The sequence below is a fragment of the Halichondria panicea genome, chromosome 14, assembly GCF_963675165.1.
Source record: "Halichondria panicea chromosome 14, odHalPani1.1, whole genome shotgun sequence".
NCBI lineage: Eukaryota > Metazoa > Porifera > Demospongiae > Suberitida > Halichondriidae > Halichondria > Halichondria panicea.
This window is the reverse complement of record NC_087390.1, coordinates 6,201,386-6,217,408: the sequence shown is the minus strand read 5'-3', so window position 1 is coordinate 6,217,408 and position 16,023 is coordinate 6,201,386. Positions and strand designations below refer to the sequence as shown.

General features: G+C 43.4%; 3 protein-coding genes across 6 annotated transcripts; 2 read left to right on the top strand and 1 right to left on the bottom strand.

Annotated features, from left to right (window-relative positions):
- Positions 1-6: 6 nt before the first annotated feature.
- Positions 7-3,706, top strand: LOC135348172 (zinc finger CW-type PWWP domain protein 1-like). Of its 2 annotated transcripts, none has more exons than XM_064546359.1 (7): positions 7-142; positions 244-652; positions 968-1,114; positions 1,416-1,545; positions 1,836-2,820; positions 3,079-3,330; positions 3,580-3,706. In XM_064546359.1, the coding sequence occupies exons 1-7, from the start codon at positions 85-87 to the stop codon at positions 3,621-3,623; spliced, it is 2,025 nt and encodes a 674-aa protein (XP_064402429.1). In that variant the 5' UTR covers positions 7-84; the 3' UTR covers positions 3,624-3,706. The 2 variants fall into 2 exon arrangements, with proteins under 2 accessions (XP_064402429.1, XP_064402428.1); XM_064546358.1 differs by having other exon boundaries at positions 3,079-3,336; positions 3,580-3,679.
- Positions 3,690-9,234, bottom strand: LOC135348181 (RNA-binding protein 45-like). Of its 2 annotated transcripts, none has more exons than XM_064546372.1 (5): positions 9,042-9,234; positions 8,649-8,841; positions 8,148-8,270; positions 4,781-5,945; positions 3,690-4,007 (listed from the first exon to the last, which is right to left on the bottom strand). In XM_064546372.1, exons 1-5 carry the CDS (start codon positions 9,050-9,052, stop codon positions 4,003-4,005), a joined length of 1,497 nt encoding a protein of 498 aa, XP_064402442.1. In that variant the 5' UTR covers positions 9,053-9,234; the 3' UTR covers positions 3,690-4,002. The 2 variants fall into 2 exon arrangements, with proteins under 2 accessions (XP_064402442.1, XP_064402441.1); XM_064546371.1 differs by lacking the exon at positions 3,690-4,007 and adding an exon at positions 4,105-4,426.
- Positions 9,235-9,263: 29 nt separating this feature from the next.
- LOC135348176 (protein AF-10-like) lies at positions 9,264-15,918 on the top strand. Of its 2 annotated transcripts, XM_064546364.1 has the most exons (11): positions 9,264-9,441; positions 9,768-9,847; positions 10,158-10,322; positions 10,798-10,901; positions 11,240-11,336; positions 11,959-12,144; positions 12,913-13,074; positions 13,223-13,330; positions 13,620-13,699; positions 14,609-14,712; positions 15,108-15,917. In XM_064546364.1, exons 1-11 carry the CDS (start codon positions 9,342-9,344, stop codon positions 15,800-15,802), a joined length of 1,881 nt encoding a protein of 626 aa, XP_064402434.1. In that variant the 5' UTR covers positions 9,264-9,341; the 3' UTR covers positions 15,803-15,917. The 2 variants fall into 2 exon arrangements, with proteins under 2 accessions (XP_064402434.1, XP_064402435.1); XM_064546365.1 differs by lacking the exons at positions 9,264-9,441; positions 9,768-9,847 and adding an exon at positions 9,993-10,028 and having other exon boundaries at positions 15,108-15,918.
- The last annotated feature ends 105 nt before the right edge of the window (positions 15,919-16,023 follow it).

Below are 16,023 nucleotides of genomic sequence, written 5' to 3'. Positions count from 1 at the left end.
CACACGCCCACACATCTATTTGTGTGGGCGTGGTCTATTCTAATCGGTGGGCGTGACAGCTGTAGCTGGGCACTGTGAGGGAAAATGGAGTTCCCCTGCCAACACAATGGAGCTGTGCTTACCAGAGCTGCTAGAAAGAAAGGTAAGCATAAAACTATACTACACTTTTTATACCAGGCATACTTTTTTCAATTGGTATATAATTTCTCATAATTTTCCACATTTTCTTTTTTTGTCTTGCAGCTGGAGTCCCTCCCCCCACTCCATTCTTATCCTCCAGAGGCCCTAGTACCCCTCACCAAAATGACATCACTATAATATCACCACCATTTCCTACCCCTGCACTAACTCAAGCAGCCAACGAAAATTCGGCCACTGAAGAAATTTTTACAAACAATGTTAAAAAAGATTACAACAAAATTCAGAATCAAATTGCCATGGAGCTTGATAAAGAAAATACGAGATTCTCTCCGGAGGTCAATAAAGATGATGACAGGACGTCTTGTAAGAAGGGAGGGGATGTGGAGCAGTGCTCGTGTGATAGTAGTGACAGTAGTGATGACGAGGAGCGTGTGGTATGGGTGGAATGTGAGCGTGAAGAGTGTGGAAAGTGGAGGAGGCTACCACCCAACACTGTCATCGACCAATCAAAGTGAGTTATAATATTTCACTTTATAGAGCAATTTCAATTACATTTTTGCAATGTACGTGCATTTATTCAATAGTAGTGCTGTACAGTTAACCTCCTGCTATCAACATCTCTGAGGATATAGCATTAGTCTCGACTCCAGGCCCTTGAAAAGTAGTTCCCTACATACCAGCCTACCACTGCATATACGTAATTATGCCATCACCTTTATTGACGTCTGGAGAGAATCTTGTATTTACCTCATACTTAATTTTTGTAAGGGCACCAATAGTTGCTGGTCTCACTAGAACCATATCATTATTGTGTATTTCTCTGTAGGGAGTGGTACTGCACTATGCACCCCTCCCCCCACATGTCATGTGACCTGGCGGAGGAGAGGTGGGAGGTATCTCACAAGAGAGCCTTCACCTTCACACGGCTGGAACCAGGGGCTCTGGTCTGGGCCAAAATGAGCAGCTACCCACAGTAAGTGACTGCAGCACAAGATGTTTAGCATCTCTGAGTATTTTCATATTGGAAAATACTGTTTTTTAGTTACATAATTATACTTTTGTAAGCAACTGCATGATGTCAGTTTGTAGGTAAGATTTTAGTGCGTTTATTAAGGATTTTCTGCTGAAAATGCAGTTTAAGTATAGCTACCTTCGACAGCCCGATTATCCAATGTCCAATACTTACTTTAATTTGGCAAATCTTCGGTAAAATTTGCCAAATTGCCAGTTAACCGGTAATCATCAATATTTGTATTGCCCCCCTCCCTCCCTAGATGGCCAGCTGTTGTGAGTCCTGACCCGTGGTCTGCCATGGATCATGTGATGCAGGAGAGGGAGGGTTGTATCTATCATGTTGAGTTTCTCGGTCGGAATCGTTCCCACATCTGGATGCAAGAGGAGAAGGCACGTGCACTGTGTGGTGTGTATGGTGTGTGGGCGTGTGTGTGTGTGTAGTGTGTAGGTGGGTAGTGTGTAGTGTGTAGGTGGGTAGTGTGTGGTGTGTGGGTGTGTGTGTGTGGTGGACAGTAGTGGATTCACTGTGGTATATTTTGTATAGATAACTTACAGTTTATAATAATCTTTATGTACTCCTGGTACTACGTATGTTGTACTGAAATTTGCTAGTGCTTACTAACCAATGTCTTAATGGTTAATATGCAATTAAATCTATTTTATTCCCTATAATTTATCAGATTGAGCCATATCGGGCTAGAAGCAGCTCCACCCACCATTCTCAGAGAGGCCGAGGACGACGACGTCGCGGGGGGAAGGGCAAAGGTCGATTATCCTGTTCCTCTATGACGGGCCGACCCAGACCACCCTCCCTACAGCACGCCATCTCAGAGGCGGAGTCACTAGTGGCACTCTGTAACCAGGAGCGACTAGCCCAATGTGTCTTTAAAGAGCTTACAGCCATCAAGACAGAACCGATTTCGCAGCAAAAAAGATCGAATAAATTTATCAAAATCGAGAAAAAAGATTTGCAGAATGAAAACAAAGTTGTGAATTCTGAGAAGGCTGCTAGAAATAACGGGAAATCTCATTCGCTGACAGATACCACTAATCAGCAATCTCAAGGGATACGAAAGAAAAGGGGAAGACCACCTTCCAATGCAAAGGCTGTCAGTACCCAGAGCCTCTCTCAGACTCAGCTACTCAGGTGTTTGGGTATCAATAGCGAAGGAAATGTACCAACACCATCGGCTATGACATCGTTCCTTCAGTCGATTCAAACGCAATTGAGCACTTTATTAACGAGCACATCTTCCAATCCTCTCACCAACACTGTAGGGGTATCATCAGCCAGTATACAACCACTAGCTACCTCTAATACTCAAGGACAGAGGGATAAGGCTGCTACAATAAATCGATCGACAACATTGCAGCCTATTAATGCCATCAACACATCATCTACCATTCCAGCTACACACTTCATTCCCTTGAAACCAGTTAAAACTCGCAAACGTACGAATAAAAGACGGCAAACGAGTACAAAACAAGTCAGCCCCACTAAACTAATACAGGCTGGTCTTGGTAAGAGCCCTGATACTAATGTGGTCCAAGTGGTGCCTAAGGCATTACCAGTGAGGCGTGTTGTGAGGCCAGTCAGTAAGAGGGGTAGGGCTGTGTGTGGGAAGAGTGTGTCTCCTACTATTGTGGATTACTTCAAGAGAGGAGGTGAGGAAGTGGGAGGGGCAGGTGAGGAAGTGGGAGGGGCAGAGGAGATATGAGAATTATTACTACTATTGTGTGTCTGCTATAAAATAGAGAAGTCCTTTGGTAGATAACACACGTGTTTAATACCATTTTTAGGTACTTCCTTTATTCCTTGTGAAGAAATTTAACTGCATGTACGTTTGTGTAACCATGAAGCCCCCCCACACCACACACATACACACACACATACACACCCACACACACCCACACCACACACAGCTGCGATGGTCCCGGTGGAGTCTCCTCTCTCTTCACTAGACACGGAGATGGCCTCTGTACAGCGAGAGTTACAGGAGATGCAAACACTATTGTCAACGTTTGGACCAACTGATGAGCAAGACACTACTACCACTGAGATAAAGACTGACTTGTGTACTACTACAGTGGAAAAGAATGCTTCCAGAGATGGTGATGATGGATACTTGAATGCAGAGTTTGAGTCAGCTCTTACAGAACTGTACAATATCGAAGGTGATGGTATGCTCTCGGCTTTAGTGTACTACTACAATGTACTAAGAGTTCATAATGGGCAGACCAATATGACTGAAGATCTATCCTACCATGTCCGTACAATATTGTACAAGCTTCATTTTCAGTGATGTAATTTATGCCCCTCCTACTTCTACATGACGTTGTATTTGTATGAAAATCAATATTGGCTACATACTTGTTTGAGCTACATTATTGCATAATTTTTTTCTTTTGCATACACTCATACAGATCTCATCCAGGCCACCAGTCATCAGCAAGTTCCTTCACTATGAGCCCACTAGCTATAAGTCAGTATGATATACTGTACTACTAACGTACCAACAGCATCATTGATCATAAATTTTTTCAATCTTTCATTTTTCATGATTTATGATAATGTGAATATTGAATGAGTGAGATAATTGTGACTTGTATACAAATTGTAAAAACGTTATTAGTGCTTGTCCTAGCTCTTGGCCAGGGGTCAGAGGTCAGTGAATTATCGGATAATCACTCCATCACATGTCGAAAAGTAATTTCAGTGGAAATGTAAATACAAGGTTGTCAAGTGAATTGTCCATTTGTACATGATATAGAGAAGATTGAGTGATTTTAATTTCTGATTCGTATCTAGCTCGATCCTAATTAAGACCTTGCTTGCTTGTACGCCCGTCAATCTGTGTGGGCGTGTGTGTGTGGGTGGGGTCAAGCATGTACACATATATTACCGGTACGTACAGGTATAAAAGTACACAGAAATCACACGCACGCATACAAGAGGTGTACAAGCATGTATAATCATAGCAGCAATTTAATAAACAAAAAAATTCATATAAAATAATTTGTATATACAGCTATAAAATACGGCAGCCTAGCTCTAACTAACTAACTAACTATATTATAAACATGCAATAGCATTTTGTGTACTACATGTATAATTATTATAGTTATAATTGTTATACAATTGTGTTTCGTTTCGTAAAGTCAATCTCGTTTTGTCACTGTGTAAGTTACTAATAACTAAATTGTCTGTCAAATGTGTCGTCAAGTCTTGTTAGTTTGTTTCAGTGCTCAGTGAAGTCAGTATAGGGGACTCCTACAGTATGGGTGTGATGTCATAGTGATGTCATAGTGATGTCATTATTATAAATACGTACTGCAAAATGAACTTTTTTAACTACACATTATGCAGCTTTAACTTACGTACCGAGGCCTTACAATAAAAACCTCAGTACGTGCAACTCAAAAATTATTATTTGATAGCTACACTCTGTATTAAATTTTGCTGCCTCAGGCGATTACACACCTTAAAAAGTTTAACAGGGAGAACGAAGTATTAATAAAATTACTGCAATTCTCTTAATTACAAAACATGTAACTTTATAATTAATAAAATAAATGTGGTTCCCACGGAAACAACGCCCCCTCATACACACATGTACATACTTACGTGGGCGTTTATTTCTCGACCCATCCTCTGGTGGTGGATCTGCCAGCATCACTTTCAGCTTGGTTCCGAACACCTCCATCCCATGTAGAGCAGTAATGGCTGCCTCAGCAGATGACCGCGTCGTAAACTTTGCGTACCCGTAATTTTTTCCACGCACCACCCAGATATCAGTGAGGAGCCCGAAACGAGCAAATACATCGCGTAGTACGTGCTCTGCCGGTGGTTGGGGGTTGCAAATGAAGAACACTCGTCCGTCAAATTCGGAGCTAAACGAGTGACGTCGTTGCCTAGTAACCATGGGACGGACGGGGGAGAGAGAACGGACGGGAGATCCTTTAATTGGAGAGCGTAGCGGGGAATGGGGGGCAGAGTGGAAATAAACAGGTTCGGCCGTGGGGCTAGGGGGGTAATGGATGGGCGGGTCTTCGGCATATTTCACGACTAATTTCGAGGCAGGTGGATATTCAAAGCCGTTGAGTTTCTCGCGAGCGTACATGGCGGCACTTAGAGAAGTGTACGAAACGTATGCAAAACCGCGAGAATCTCCAGTAGCGTGATTACGTTTCAGGTCACATGACTCCATTCCAGGGACTAGATCGAAAAGACGACTCAACTGTTCTTGACTGACGATTGGAGAAACGAGGACAAATAATCGATTATTGATACCTAGTTCGATACCAGGGCTAGTGGACTGTGGTTGGTACCGAGGGGATCCCCCCTGATACGTGGGACTGCTACTGGCCCCGTTACCTCCCAGGAAGAGGTCCATAGTACTATGCGTAGGACTCGTTGATTCTTGCATCATAAACGAATCTCTCAACGAATGCCTTTGTTGTTCCTTAGCAACTGCGGCTGCGGCTGCTTCACGAGCAAATTTCGCTGATTTCGGCTCAGCTAGAATAGCTTTGAGACTTTTATCACAATTCTCCATAGCGATCGCAGCAGTTGATGCTTTCGAGAACTTAACATAGCCAAAGCCTTTGCTCTCTCCAGTGTTTTTGTCGCGAATGATGTTGCAATAGTCAAAATGTCCAAAATCGATAAATTTTGCTTTTAAATCGTCTTCGGTACAATCTCGTGGGCAAACGACAAACAGTCGATTACGAGAGCTTTCATCTTGGTAGTCTGTTTTCATGGAGGAGTTCTTGGACGAGGCGATCATTGCCTGTGTGTGTGGTGTGGTGTGGGTGTGTGTGTGTGGGTGGGTGGACTGAGGGATATACATGTTTCATAGCAGGACACTACACAACTCTTAATTGTCACTTATAAAGAGAAAAAAGCAGACATGCAATTGACCTGCAGTAATACGTAGACTGTGTACAGAGCCTATAGTGTGGTCCCACTGTGTGCACTGTAGCTAGTGTACAGAGCCTATAGTGTGGTCCCACTGTGTGCACTGTAGCTAGTGTACAGAGCCTATAGTGTGGTCCCACCGTGTGCACTGTAGCTAGTGTACAGAGCCTATAGTGTGGTCCCACCGTGTGCACTGTAGCTAGTGTACAGAGCCTATAGTGTGGTCCCACCGTGTGCACTGTAGCTAGTGTACAGAGCCTATAGTGTGGTCCCACCGTGTGCACTGTAGCTAGTGTACAGAGCCTATAGTGTGGTCCCACCGTGTGCACTGTAGCTAGTGTACAGAGCCTATAGTGTGGCCCCACCGTGTGCACTGTAGCTAGTGTACAGAGCCTATAGTGTGGTCTCACTGTGTGCACTGTAGCTAGTGTACAGAGCCTATAGTGTGGTCCCACTGTCAGCACTGTAGCTAGTGTACAGAGCCTATAGTGTGGTCCCACTCTGTACACTGTAGCTAGTGTACAGAGCCTATAGTGTGGTCCCACTGTGCACTGTAGCTAGTGTACAGAGCCTATAGTGTGGTCCCACCGTGTGCACTGTAGCTAGTGTACAGAGCCTATAGTGTGGTCCCACTGTGTGCACTGTAGCTAGTGTACAGAGCCTATAGTGTGGCCCCACCGTGTGCACTGTAGCTAGTGTACAGAGCCTATAGTGTGGTCTCACTGTGTGCACTGTAGCTAGTGTACAGAGCCTATAGTGTGGTCCCACTGTCAGCACTGTAGCTAGTGTACAGAGCCTATAGTGTGGTCCCACTGTGTACACTGTAGCTAGTGTACAGAGCCTATAGTGTGGTCCCACTGTGCACTGTAGCTAGTGTACAGAGCCTATAGTGTGGTCCCACCGTGTGCACTGTAGCTAGTGTACAGAGCCTATAGTGTGGTCTACTGAGTAGTGTAGTGGTTGACTTTCTAAACATTTCAGTGAAGTGAAATATTGTACAGTGGACCTGCAACAGAGAATTGCCAAACAGCAAAACCACAATTGCCAGATATTATCTGGCCCAAACTGAAAGGGGAAATTAATTATTTCGGCCACTTCTACTTCTACAAAATGAATAATTCTAGCGCATATCTGAGAAGACCTAATCTCTACCTAAAAGGGCATGTTGGGGCGTCGCCCGGTTTCTGTGAAACGAGAAACTGGGCGACGCCCCAACATAAGTTTCACAGAAACCGGGCGACGCCCCAACTTGATTGTGTACTTGACAGGAGTATGATGTGTTCAAAATTTAGGGAAATTACTAACTGATTTGTAAAGAAATCCCCCAAGAGGGAATCGAACCCACACCGAATCTATAATGTGATCTACTAAGCCATCACCCTAACCACTAAGCCACACCTATTCTGTCCCTAGTCATTACGATACATACAGTGGATTGCAGACTTGCAAAAGATGTAATATAATCATTATCAGCAATTCTCTGTTGCAATCCACTGAAATCCACTGTTGTTCTCCACCACATAGTGAAGGCAGTAGTAAGTGGTCTGTTGTTAGTGCCCTGAGGCCCTAGTAATGACATTGGCTTCCCACTCCCTCCAACACTAATATATTTAGGCTACAGTTATGCTAATTGCTTTCTTGCACAATAGGTCAGCTTACTGTACATGTACACAGACATTCTGAAATACCATAGATACTATACATTACTGTAATTTATAGTATCTATGAATACACAGTACATGTACAGACACACACAGGTACAGAAGTGCTGCAATGCATTCCCACATTAACACATGACCTACATGAGTTTGCAACATTCCAATCACACACCCAAAACCTATTAATTAGCTTTTTAGCGAGGTTAAAATCAGTTGAGAGTTTGCAGTTATAATTATTCAATATTACTGTATGGTCTCAATAATTATAAGACAAGCTAGCGTTCGGCTGCTTAGGGATCAATCAAGTGCAAGTAAGAGTTTCTAAAGGCTTCTAGTCATGTTTTCTTGGATGTCAATTTGTGGATTTGCAAAGTAACGCTTCGTTCTCAAGTTATACTACTAATTAAATGCCTCACTTTGATTGGCTTGTGTTCATCTCCTATAGATTTCCCGTCCAGTGTTTCTATCGCCAGAGCAGCAGCAGAGGCTTTGTCGTACTTGATATAGCAGATCCCTTTGTTCTCCTTGGTCATGCGGTCCTATGTATGTGTGTGAAAGAATAGCGTTAACATAATTAATGGATACAGTACTATCTAGTGATGCAATGCTATCACTATTGACCTCCCTAAAGAGACCACCTCTCTATTGAGACCACTCAGTACTGTCCCTACAATGCTATCACTATTGACCTCCCTAAAGAGACCACCTCTCTATTGAGACCACTCAGTACTGTTCCTACAATGCTATCACTATTGACCTCCCTAAAGAGACCACCTCTCTGTTGAGACCACTCAGTACTGTCCCTACAATGCTATCACTATTGACCTCCCTAAAGAGACCACCTCTCTATTGAGACCACTCAGTACTGTCCCCAATAGCCCAAGTGGACACCATGTTATATAGACACGGGCACATACCTTAACCATCCATACATCTTCTATATTTCCAAAATCCTGAAACGCTGCTCTCAGCTCATCTTCCCTGTGATGTTTACTGCACACGACAAATACACGGGAAAATGGCGGCGCATCCATGTCAACTCGCTCATTGGCCACACCCCCTAGTACACTGGAACCAGGCAGCTGCTGCGGCATTATCGGTGAAGACATACTGTACGGGAAATAGATTACTACAATAAAATATTGCTCTTTGTTTATTAATAGTGAACTGTACATAAAATGGCAAAAGGTTTTCGCCGTAAGTTTCTAGCCGGCCTACGAAGTATTAAACGTGTAAAATAATGAATTTTAAGGGCCGCGCACTAAAATTAAATTGTAACGTATAAAGTTTTAACACTTCATTCAGGTTACTTTTGTTCCATCAAGGAGACAGTTTATAAGCCCTCGAGCCACACAGGGTAGACTACGTCAGATGATCAGAACACTTTCAATCGACTAGTTTCTTGCGGTACAGCTTCATGTAAAAGTCATGTACTTTCTACATTACCTTGTAAATATCTTGTACCCACACCACAAAGCCATGCGGTCTGTGTTACACACCGGATACTAGATTTACGCAATACCTAATTATGTTATTGTCCGTAAACTTCCTCCGTTCATTTTCGGATTTTGTTAATTGATGGCCACCCAGAAAGCCTTTCTTTACGAGCTATGACTAAGAAGTGTTGTGTGTGTGGTGATATTAAAGACACGACTGAAAATGTCCTCTATACGTGTCAAGGCCACGGCTGTGACGTTATAGTACATCAAGGTAAGGCTGTCTGATAAGCTTCTTAGCTTTTTCACTTGGTCTTTGAATCATGACATTTTGATTTATTTATTATAAATGATGAGAGTGTGTGTTCTTTAGCGTTTAGCGTAATGTTTTAATATGAATGAAAGCTTACGAAGGGGACGTAATTATGGTGAGCTTAAATTGGAATAGTAATTACTTTATATGAATCGCGAGTTTACTTATATTTTTATCTCGTATTTAATAAAGTGTTTGATAGTATATTTCAATATTACTCATCAGATGTATCTGTACGTGTGTGTGTACGTGTAATTGATTCTTGTGTTGTGGTTGTTCTCGTGTAGCGTGCTATGGGATTGTGACTCCGCCCACTGGTCTCTGGTTCTGTAGGAAGTGTGAGAGTCAAGAGCGGGCTGCTAGAGTGGTGAGTGTGTGTGTGGAGGGGGCGGGCCGTTAGAGTGGTGAGTGTGTGTGAAGGGGGTGGGCCGTTAGAGTGGTGAGTGTGTGTGTGGAGAGGGCAGGCCGCTAGAGTGGTGAGTGTGTGCGTGGAGGGGGCGGGCCGCTAGAGTGGTGAGTGTGTGTGGAGGGGGCGGGCCGCTAGAGTGGTGAGTGTGTGTAGAGGGGGCGGGCTGTTAGAGTGGTGAGTGTGTGTATAATAGCTATTACCTTCTGCTAACATGTACAATGTACACCCCCTCACACACCCCTCACACATCACACACGCCCCCATACAGCGCTGTGAGCTGTGTCCTAAGAAGGAGGGGGCGCTCAAGCGTACAGACTCTGGTGGATGGGCTCACGTGGTGTGTGCCCTCTATATCCCCGAGGCCACTTTTGGAGACAACGAGAGAATGGAACCAATCATCACTTCTAAACTACCAAAGGAAAGGTTTTCAAAGGTAAAGGTAAAGGAGGTGTGGCAAAGGGGGTGTGGCTATTATAAGCAGCTGCATTCAAATGGTGGCTATTTTCAATCCTCATCAATTTGACTTATTTTTATACTACATGTACCTAACATGTAGTAAACTAAAAGGCCTAAGAGGTGGTTATTTGTGTCTAGGTCTAGAGGTGTTAGTACCGACCAGTGTGGCTTGTGTGGGCTCATCCCTGATGGCTGAAATGATAATATGCCGTACTTGTACTTGTATGAGTATACATGTACAGGGGAAATCCTTTTGTAATGAACACATTAGATGATGTTATTATACAGAGGTGAGGGTTGTTTTGTGCACAAGCTGTTCATTTGGGACTTGGCCTTCTTTAGGGGTAGCCATTAAGAACAATTCCACTGTAAAACAACAAGCTTACTATTATTTTGTTTACTATTAAATTGTCATTGTAACTATATCCCCCCTCTATATCCCCCCCCCTCAGTCGTGTTACGTGTGTGAGGAGGCTGGGATGGAGACTCAGGCAGTACACGGGGCATGTATGTCCTGTCATAAGTCCAGCTGCAGGCTAGCCTTCCATGTCACATGGTGAGCACTGGTTTGTATAACATTGCGTGTAATTAGAGACCATACAATACATGCGTGTATAGCTACATGTATGTGTGTAGTATGTGTTAACAGTGTACACATAACATTGGTGCTGACTTGTAAATTGATACTGCTTACAATTGAAGATTTTTACACACATTTTCATAGTGTGATGTACAATACCTATCAAAGGCCATAGGCTCCACACACACACACACACACACACACACACACACACACACACACACACACACACACACACACACACACACACACACACACACGCACACACACATACACACACATACTGCCCACACCACACTCACGCCCACACACAGTGCTCAGAGGGAGGAGCTATTGTGTGAAGAGCAGGACTCTCGTGATACTCGCTCCATCCTCTACTGTGGCTACTGCTCACCACACTTCAAGAAAATGGTATAATTACAATAATTATGCTGAATATATAATAAAATCATGTACAGTTTTTCCTACAACAATATAGTATTACTAGAATATTTTAGGTGAAAAACCTTTGCGAATGAACCAAATCAGCAGAAAAATGGACCCTTTACGATCTAACTATTGCGTTCTGGCAAGGATCGTGTGTACTTATATGCACCAGTACTATAGTTCAGGTTTTGCTATTTTATTGTTGCAAAGTGACCAACGCTCGATACAGTATAATTATGCAATTTCCATACAGCTAGCAATTAGCCGTGTGTCCTAGTATTGTGTGGGCGGCTGAATAGCGATGATTAGTAGCGGTATTGTGTGAAGTGGCTGGTTGTTAGCACTTAGTGAAACCATTCACACTGTCAGCTCATATTCCTTTGTTTAGAAACATTTCTAATTACCAATAGTGTCCGACACGTGTGCACGAATCACTACAAGCACTAGTGTATTGGCCTGGACGTTATCACATGACCGCAATAATATATCAGAAAATGTATACCCTCGAAATTATACCCGCTATACAATGCACTGAACTTGTAGTGATTCGTGCACGCATCCTCTGGACCTGAGATGATTTCAATTTTACTCTTGTTTCCTTATCCAGGCCAGGCAGAAGTACAAGCAGACTCTTCGCAAGCCCATGGTGACCACACCCACAATGACCACGCCCCCTTATCCCCTGTCTGACCTTTCACCTACGTGTGGTTCTGCCCCCCTCCTTGTCGCCCCACACCCGTACGCCCTCACAGGACTCACACCACACGAGGGTGTGGATACAGGCAGGATCAAGGTGTGTGTGTGTGTGTGTTGTGTGTCTGAGTCTGTGTGGGCGTGCTAATTACTTAGTATCTGGGGAATAATGATTATACCATAATTATACCGTATATCTTTTAATTTATCGGACAACAAAAAATAATTATTTTGGAAATTGTCCGGGTATAATTGGAACAGATTTTTTATAGAGCATGCGAAGTGTCCAGAATAATTAGAACAAGCAAGCAGCTGCATGCGAGCTAGCTAAGTTTAATAGAACAGGGTACGACTGAATAGTTGCACTATATATAGCTATCTAAAACTAGCTAATCAAAGCTATCTAACTGCAGCACTCTAAGTTTTACTTGCCGTGTATGAATGGTAACTCAACTTTTCAAGGTATTGTCTGGATATTTAGAACAAATGTAATATTAAAGTACTGGAGTTGTCCGTTGTTGTATTAGAACAACGAAAATTGCCCAAAAGAGTGTCCGGGATAATTAGAAGTGTCCGATAAATTAGAAGACATACAGTAGCAGGTAATTTTCGTGAGTAAAAATTTCGTTAGTTTCATTGCCTGCATTCCTACGTTCCGGTAAGCCACGCCTACGTTAACATTTCGTAGAGGTCAGCTTGCCCACGAAAATAACGAATATTTTACCCCAAGAAAATTACCCGCTATACGATACTAAATAAAGACCATGCATCTTGTATATACATGTACATGCCCTACCTTTACGATCAGATCAGTATGGCTCGTAGTTATAACCATCTCATTCCCCCATCATTCCATTATCCCCTTCAGAAGGAGAAGCTCCCCATGAGTGACCATACTGGGCCCCTTCATAAGAGACCTCCCATTGACCTCTCCCACCTAACACCCGCTAAACGCAAAAGAAGGCGCAAAGTCTCCTCCTCCAATGAGAGCACTACTTCTGAAGCACTGTCGTACGTCAGTGACCCCCAGGTATACAGTAGAGGTCAACGAGCTGTTAAATAATTAAAACCATATCTTTAAACGCCCATAAATTTATTGAGAGAGAGAGATTATATCAGATCAAAAATTTGATCACCAGAACTCTAGATAGTATAACTTTTTTAATAATGCTCTATAGGTTCTGTCTAGAGATGCTGTGTCAGCAAGTCCACGGTTGCCAGAGGAACCAGTGAAAGCCGTGGGTGTTAGCGAGAGAACGGCCTACTCTCCAGTCACTTGTGCTCAGGTAAGAAAGAGGGGGAGGGAGGGAGAAGGAGTGACACATGTGCTGTAGTTGTAGTACATTTTTTGCACTATAGATTTGTATGCACTACATGTCTGTCCAGTTTTGGTTGCCCCATCTTAAAATTTTTGTTTGACCTTCTATTATTTTGTGCTTAAATTCTATACTGTAGTGCATATAAACTTGTGTGTACAGGAATTAAACATACACTCACACCCCCCACCACACCACACATCCACACACTCCCCGCCCACCACACACACACACACACACACACACACACTCTGTGTAGGTGAACTTATCTGGTAGTGTGGAAAATGTGGTGAGACTAACATCGTCCTCCACCAGCTCTGAGCAAAGCCTCGCATCAAGGTCAGTACTACTACCAGGAGTCTATTTAACTTGAAATACAGTGAATACCGTATAGCGGGTAATTTTCGTTGGTGCAATTTTCATATGAACTACCAAATTAAATATTTCGCATTCTAAATATTCTTAGATCATGTTTGTCATAAATACTGCACTCTGATTGGTTAGAGGAAATGTTCTATCCAATTTAGAAAATCATGTACATGTACTTCAATAGAAAATCATGTACAGTAGAACCTCGATTATCCGGCCCTCGATTATCCGGACCTCGATTATCCGGCTTGGCAGTTTTCTTGTTATCAGATAGAAAATAGGCGTGTCCCTAAAACGCGCATGCACGTTGCAGCTGTTACCATGGAGACATGCCTGCTTATCTTCTGCGCATGCGCAGACAACCATGTGGCACTGCTGTTTATGAATAAAGTGGGTGGATCAAGGCGTGGTTTATCTATTCGATTATCCGGCATATTCACTTATCCGGCCTGCTTCAGGAACCAAGGTGTCCGGATAATCGAGGTTCTACTGTACTTCAATAGAAAATCATGTAGCAAAGATTAGATAAGAACATTCAAATCTGATTGGCTAAATACTCATGGTTGCTATGATCTAAAATGCTTAGACACTGTTTAGGAAGTTTCTACATGATTTAGAAGTCCTCAGGGCTAGTAGAACCATCACTGCGTTCGGGATACTACAACCAGCCCTTTGGGCTTCTAAATCATGTAGAAACTTCCTAAACAGTGTCTAACTATTATGTACAGCTCAGGATAGTGACGTTGAACCTATTGTGGTAGAATAATTTCGTATGATGCTCTACAATACGAAAATTTCCATTGTATGAAAATAACCCGCTATATGGTATTACAATGCTTGTGAGGGCATATTGAACCACACCCCTCCCCCCCCCCTCAGATCGGCTGGTGCGGCCCCACCTCGCAGTCTACAAGAGCTGCTGGAGAGACAATGGGAGCAAACTGCTCAGTTCATTCTAGACAAAGTGGGCAAACAAAACAACGGTGAGTGAGAGTAGTGTATTCACCACCCACACACACACCCCACCCACACACACACCCCACACACACCACACACTCCACACACATACCACCCACACCACATACCCCACACACCCCACATACATACCACCCACACCACATACCACATACCCCACACACCCCACACACATACCACCCACACCACATACCCCACACACAAGGGAATCAGTGCTTTTGTTGTATTTGCTGTGTGGAGATGATGTAACTATATCCGTGTTTCAACTGAGCCAGACTATGATTATCGTTTCTTATCAACTGATCCACACAGTGTCTAAAATATTGCTATAAATTGCTCGTAGTTATAATTATTATACTTAGCCCCCCACACATCCACACACACGCCCACACCACACACACAGTTGGCTCCATGCTGGCACACTTACACACCCTACAATCTGAAAACCGTCAAATGCAGTCCAAGATCATGGAGCTGGCATCACAGAGAGAGTTCTACATTGCCATCAATACCAAACTACGCCAGACCTTAGTCGAGCAAGACACCACGAATCGATTACCCAATGGGATTAGAGACGAACCTCGCATTGGATCACCAGAAATGCCGGTAGCCAGTCCAAGACACCGTGCTGCCAGTAAACGAAATGGAAATGCGAAAAATCGAAGCACGCGTACCGAGCCTCCTGACGTACACACCCATCCACACGGTAATGAGATGATTATACCAAATACACTATCAAAGGAAGTACAAGATTCGCTTCTCAAGGCTCATTTTCAACCTCCAACCAGCAGCCTATTCACAGAGTTTGGTGGGCAAGATCCATATCATAGAGGTCACCCAAAGCCAGTGTATAATCATGCTTCAATTGAAGGAAACGATCGTAAAATTACAATCCCTTCGTCCAAGGGTTCTTCGAGGCGGAGCTATGTACCTAAAAGCCCTGTTGTTGCGAGCGAACAAGTTGAGGGAATTCATGAAATCACTCGCGTTACAAACAGTGTACAAGCTCCTATCTCAGCGTTCGCCCCGCTGCCCAGTCACAATGCAGTACAGGACGGCGGTGGTGTGGGTGGTAGGGGGATGGACAATGTTAGGTAGACGCTGATATAGTGTGTGTGTGTGTAGTGTTAGTCCATGCTGTGAGCTGTGATGATGTCAGTGTCATGATTTGTGTTGTGCTATGAGAAAGAGTAATTAATGTCGTTATAAATAAATTATGGCTAAAGAGGAGGTTGCATTCACAGCTCTTGTGGGAGGGCGTGGTTAACAGTATTCTCCGCCCATTAATAATGATAGTCACAATTTATTATTATGACAAT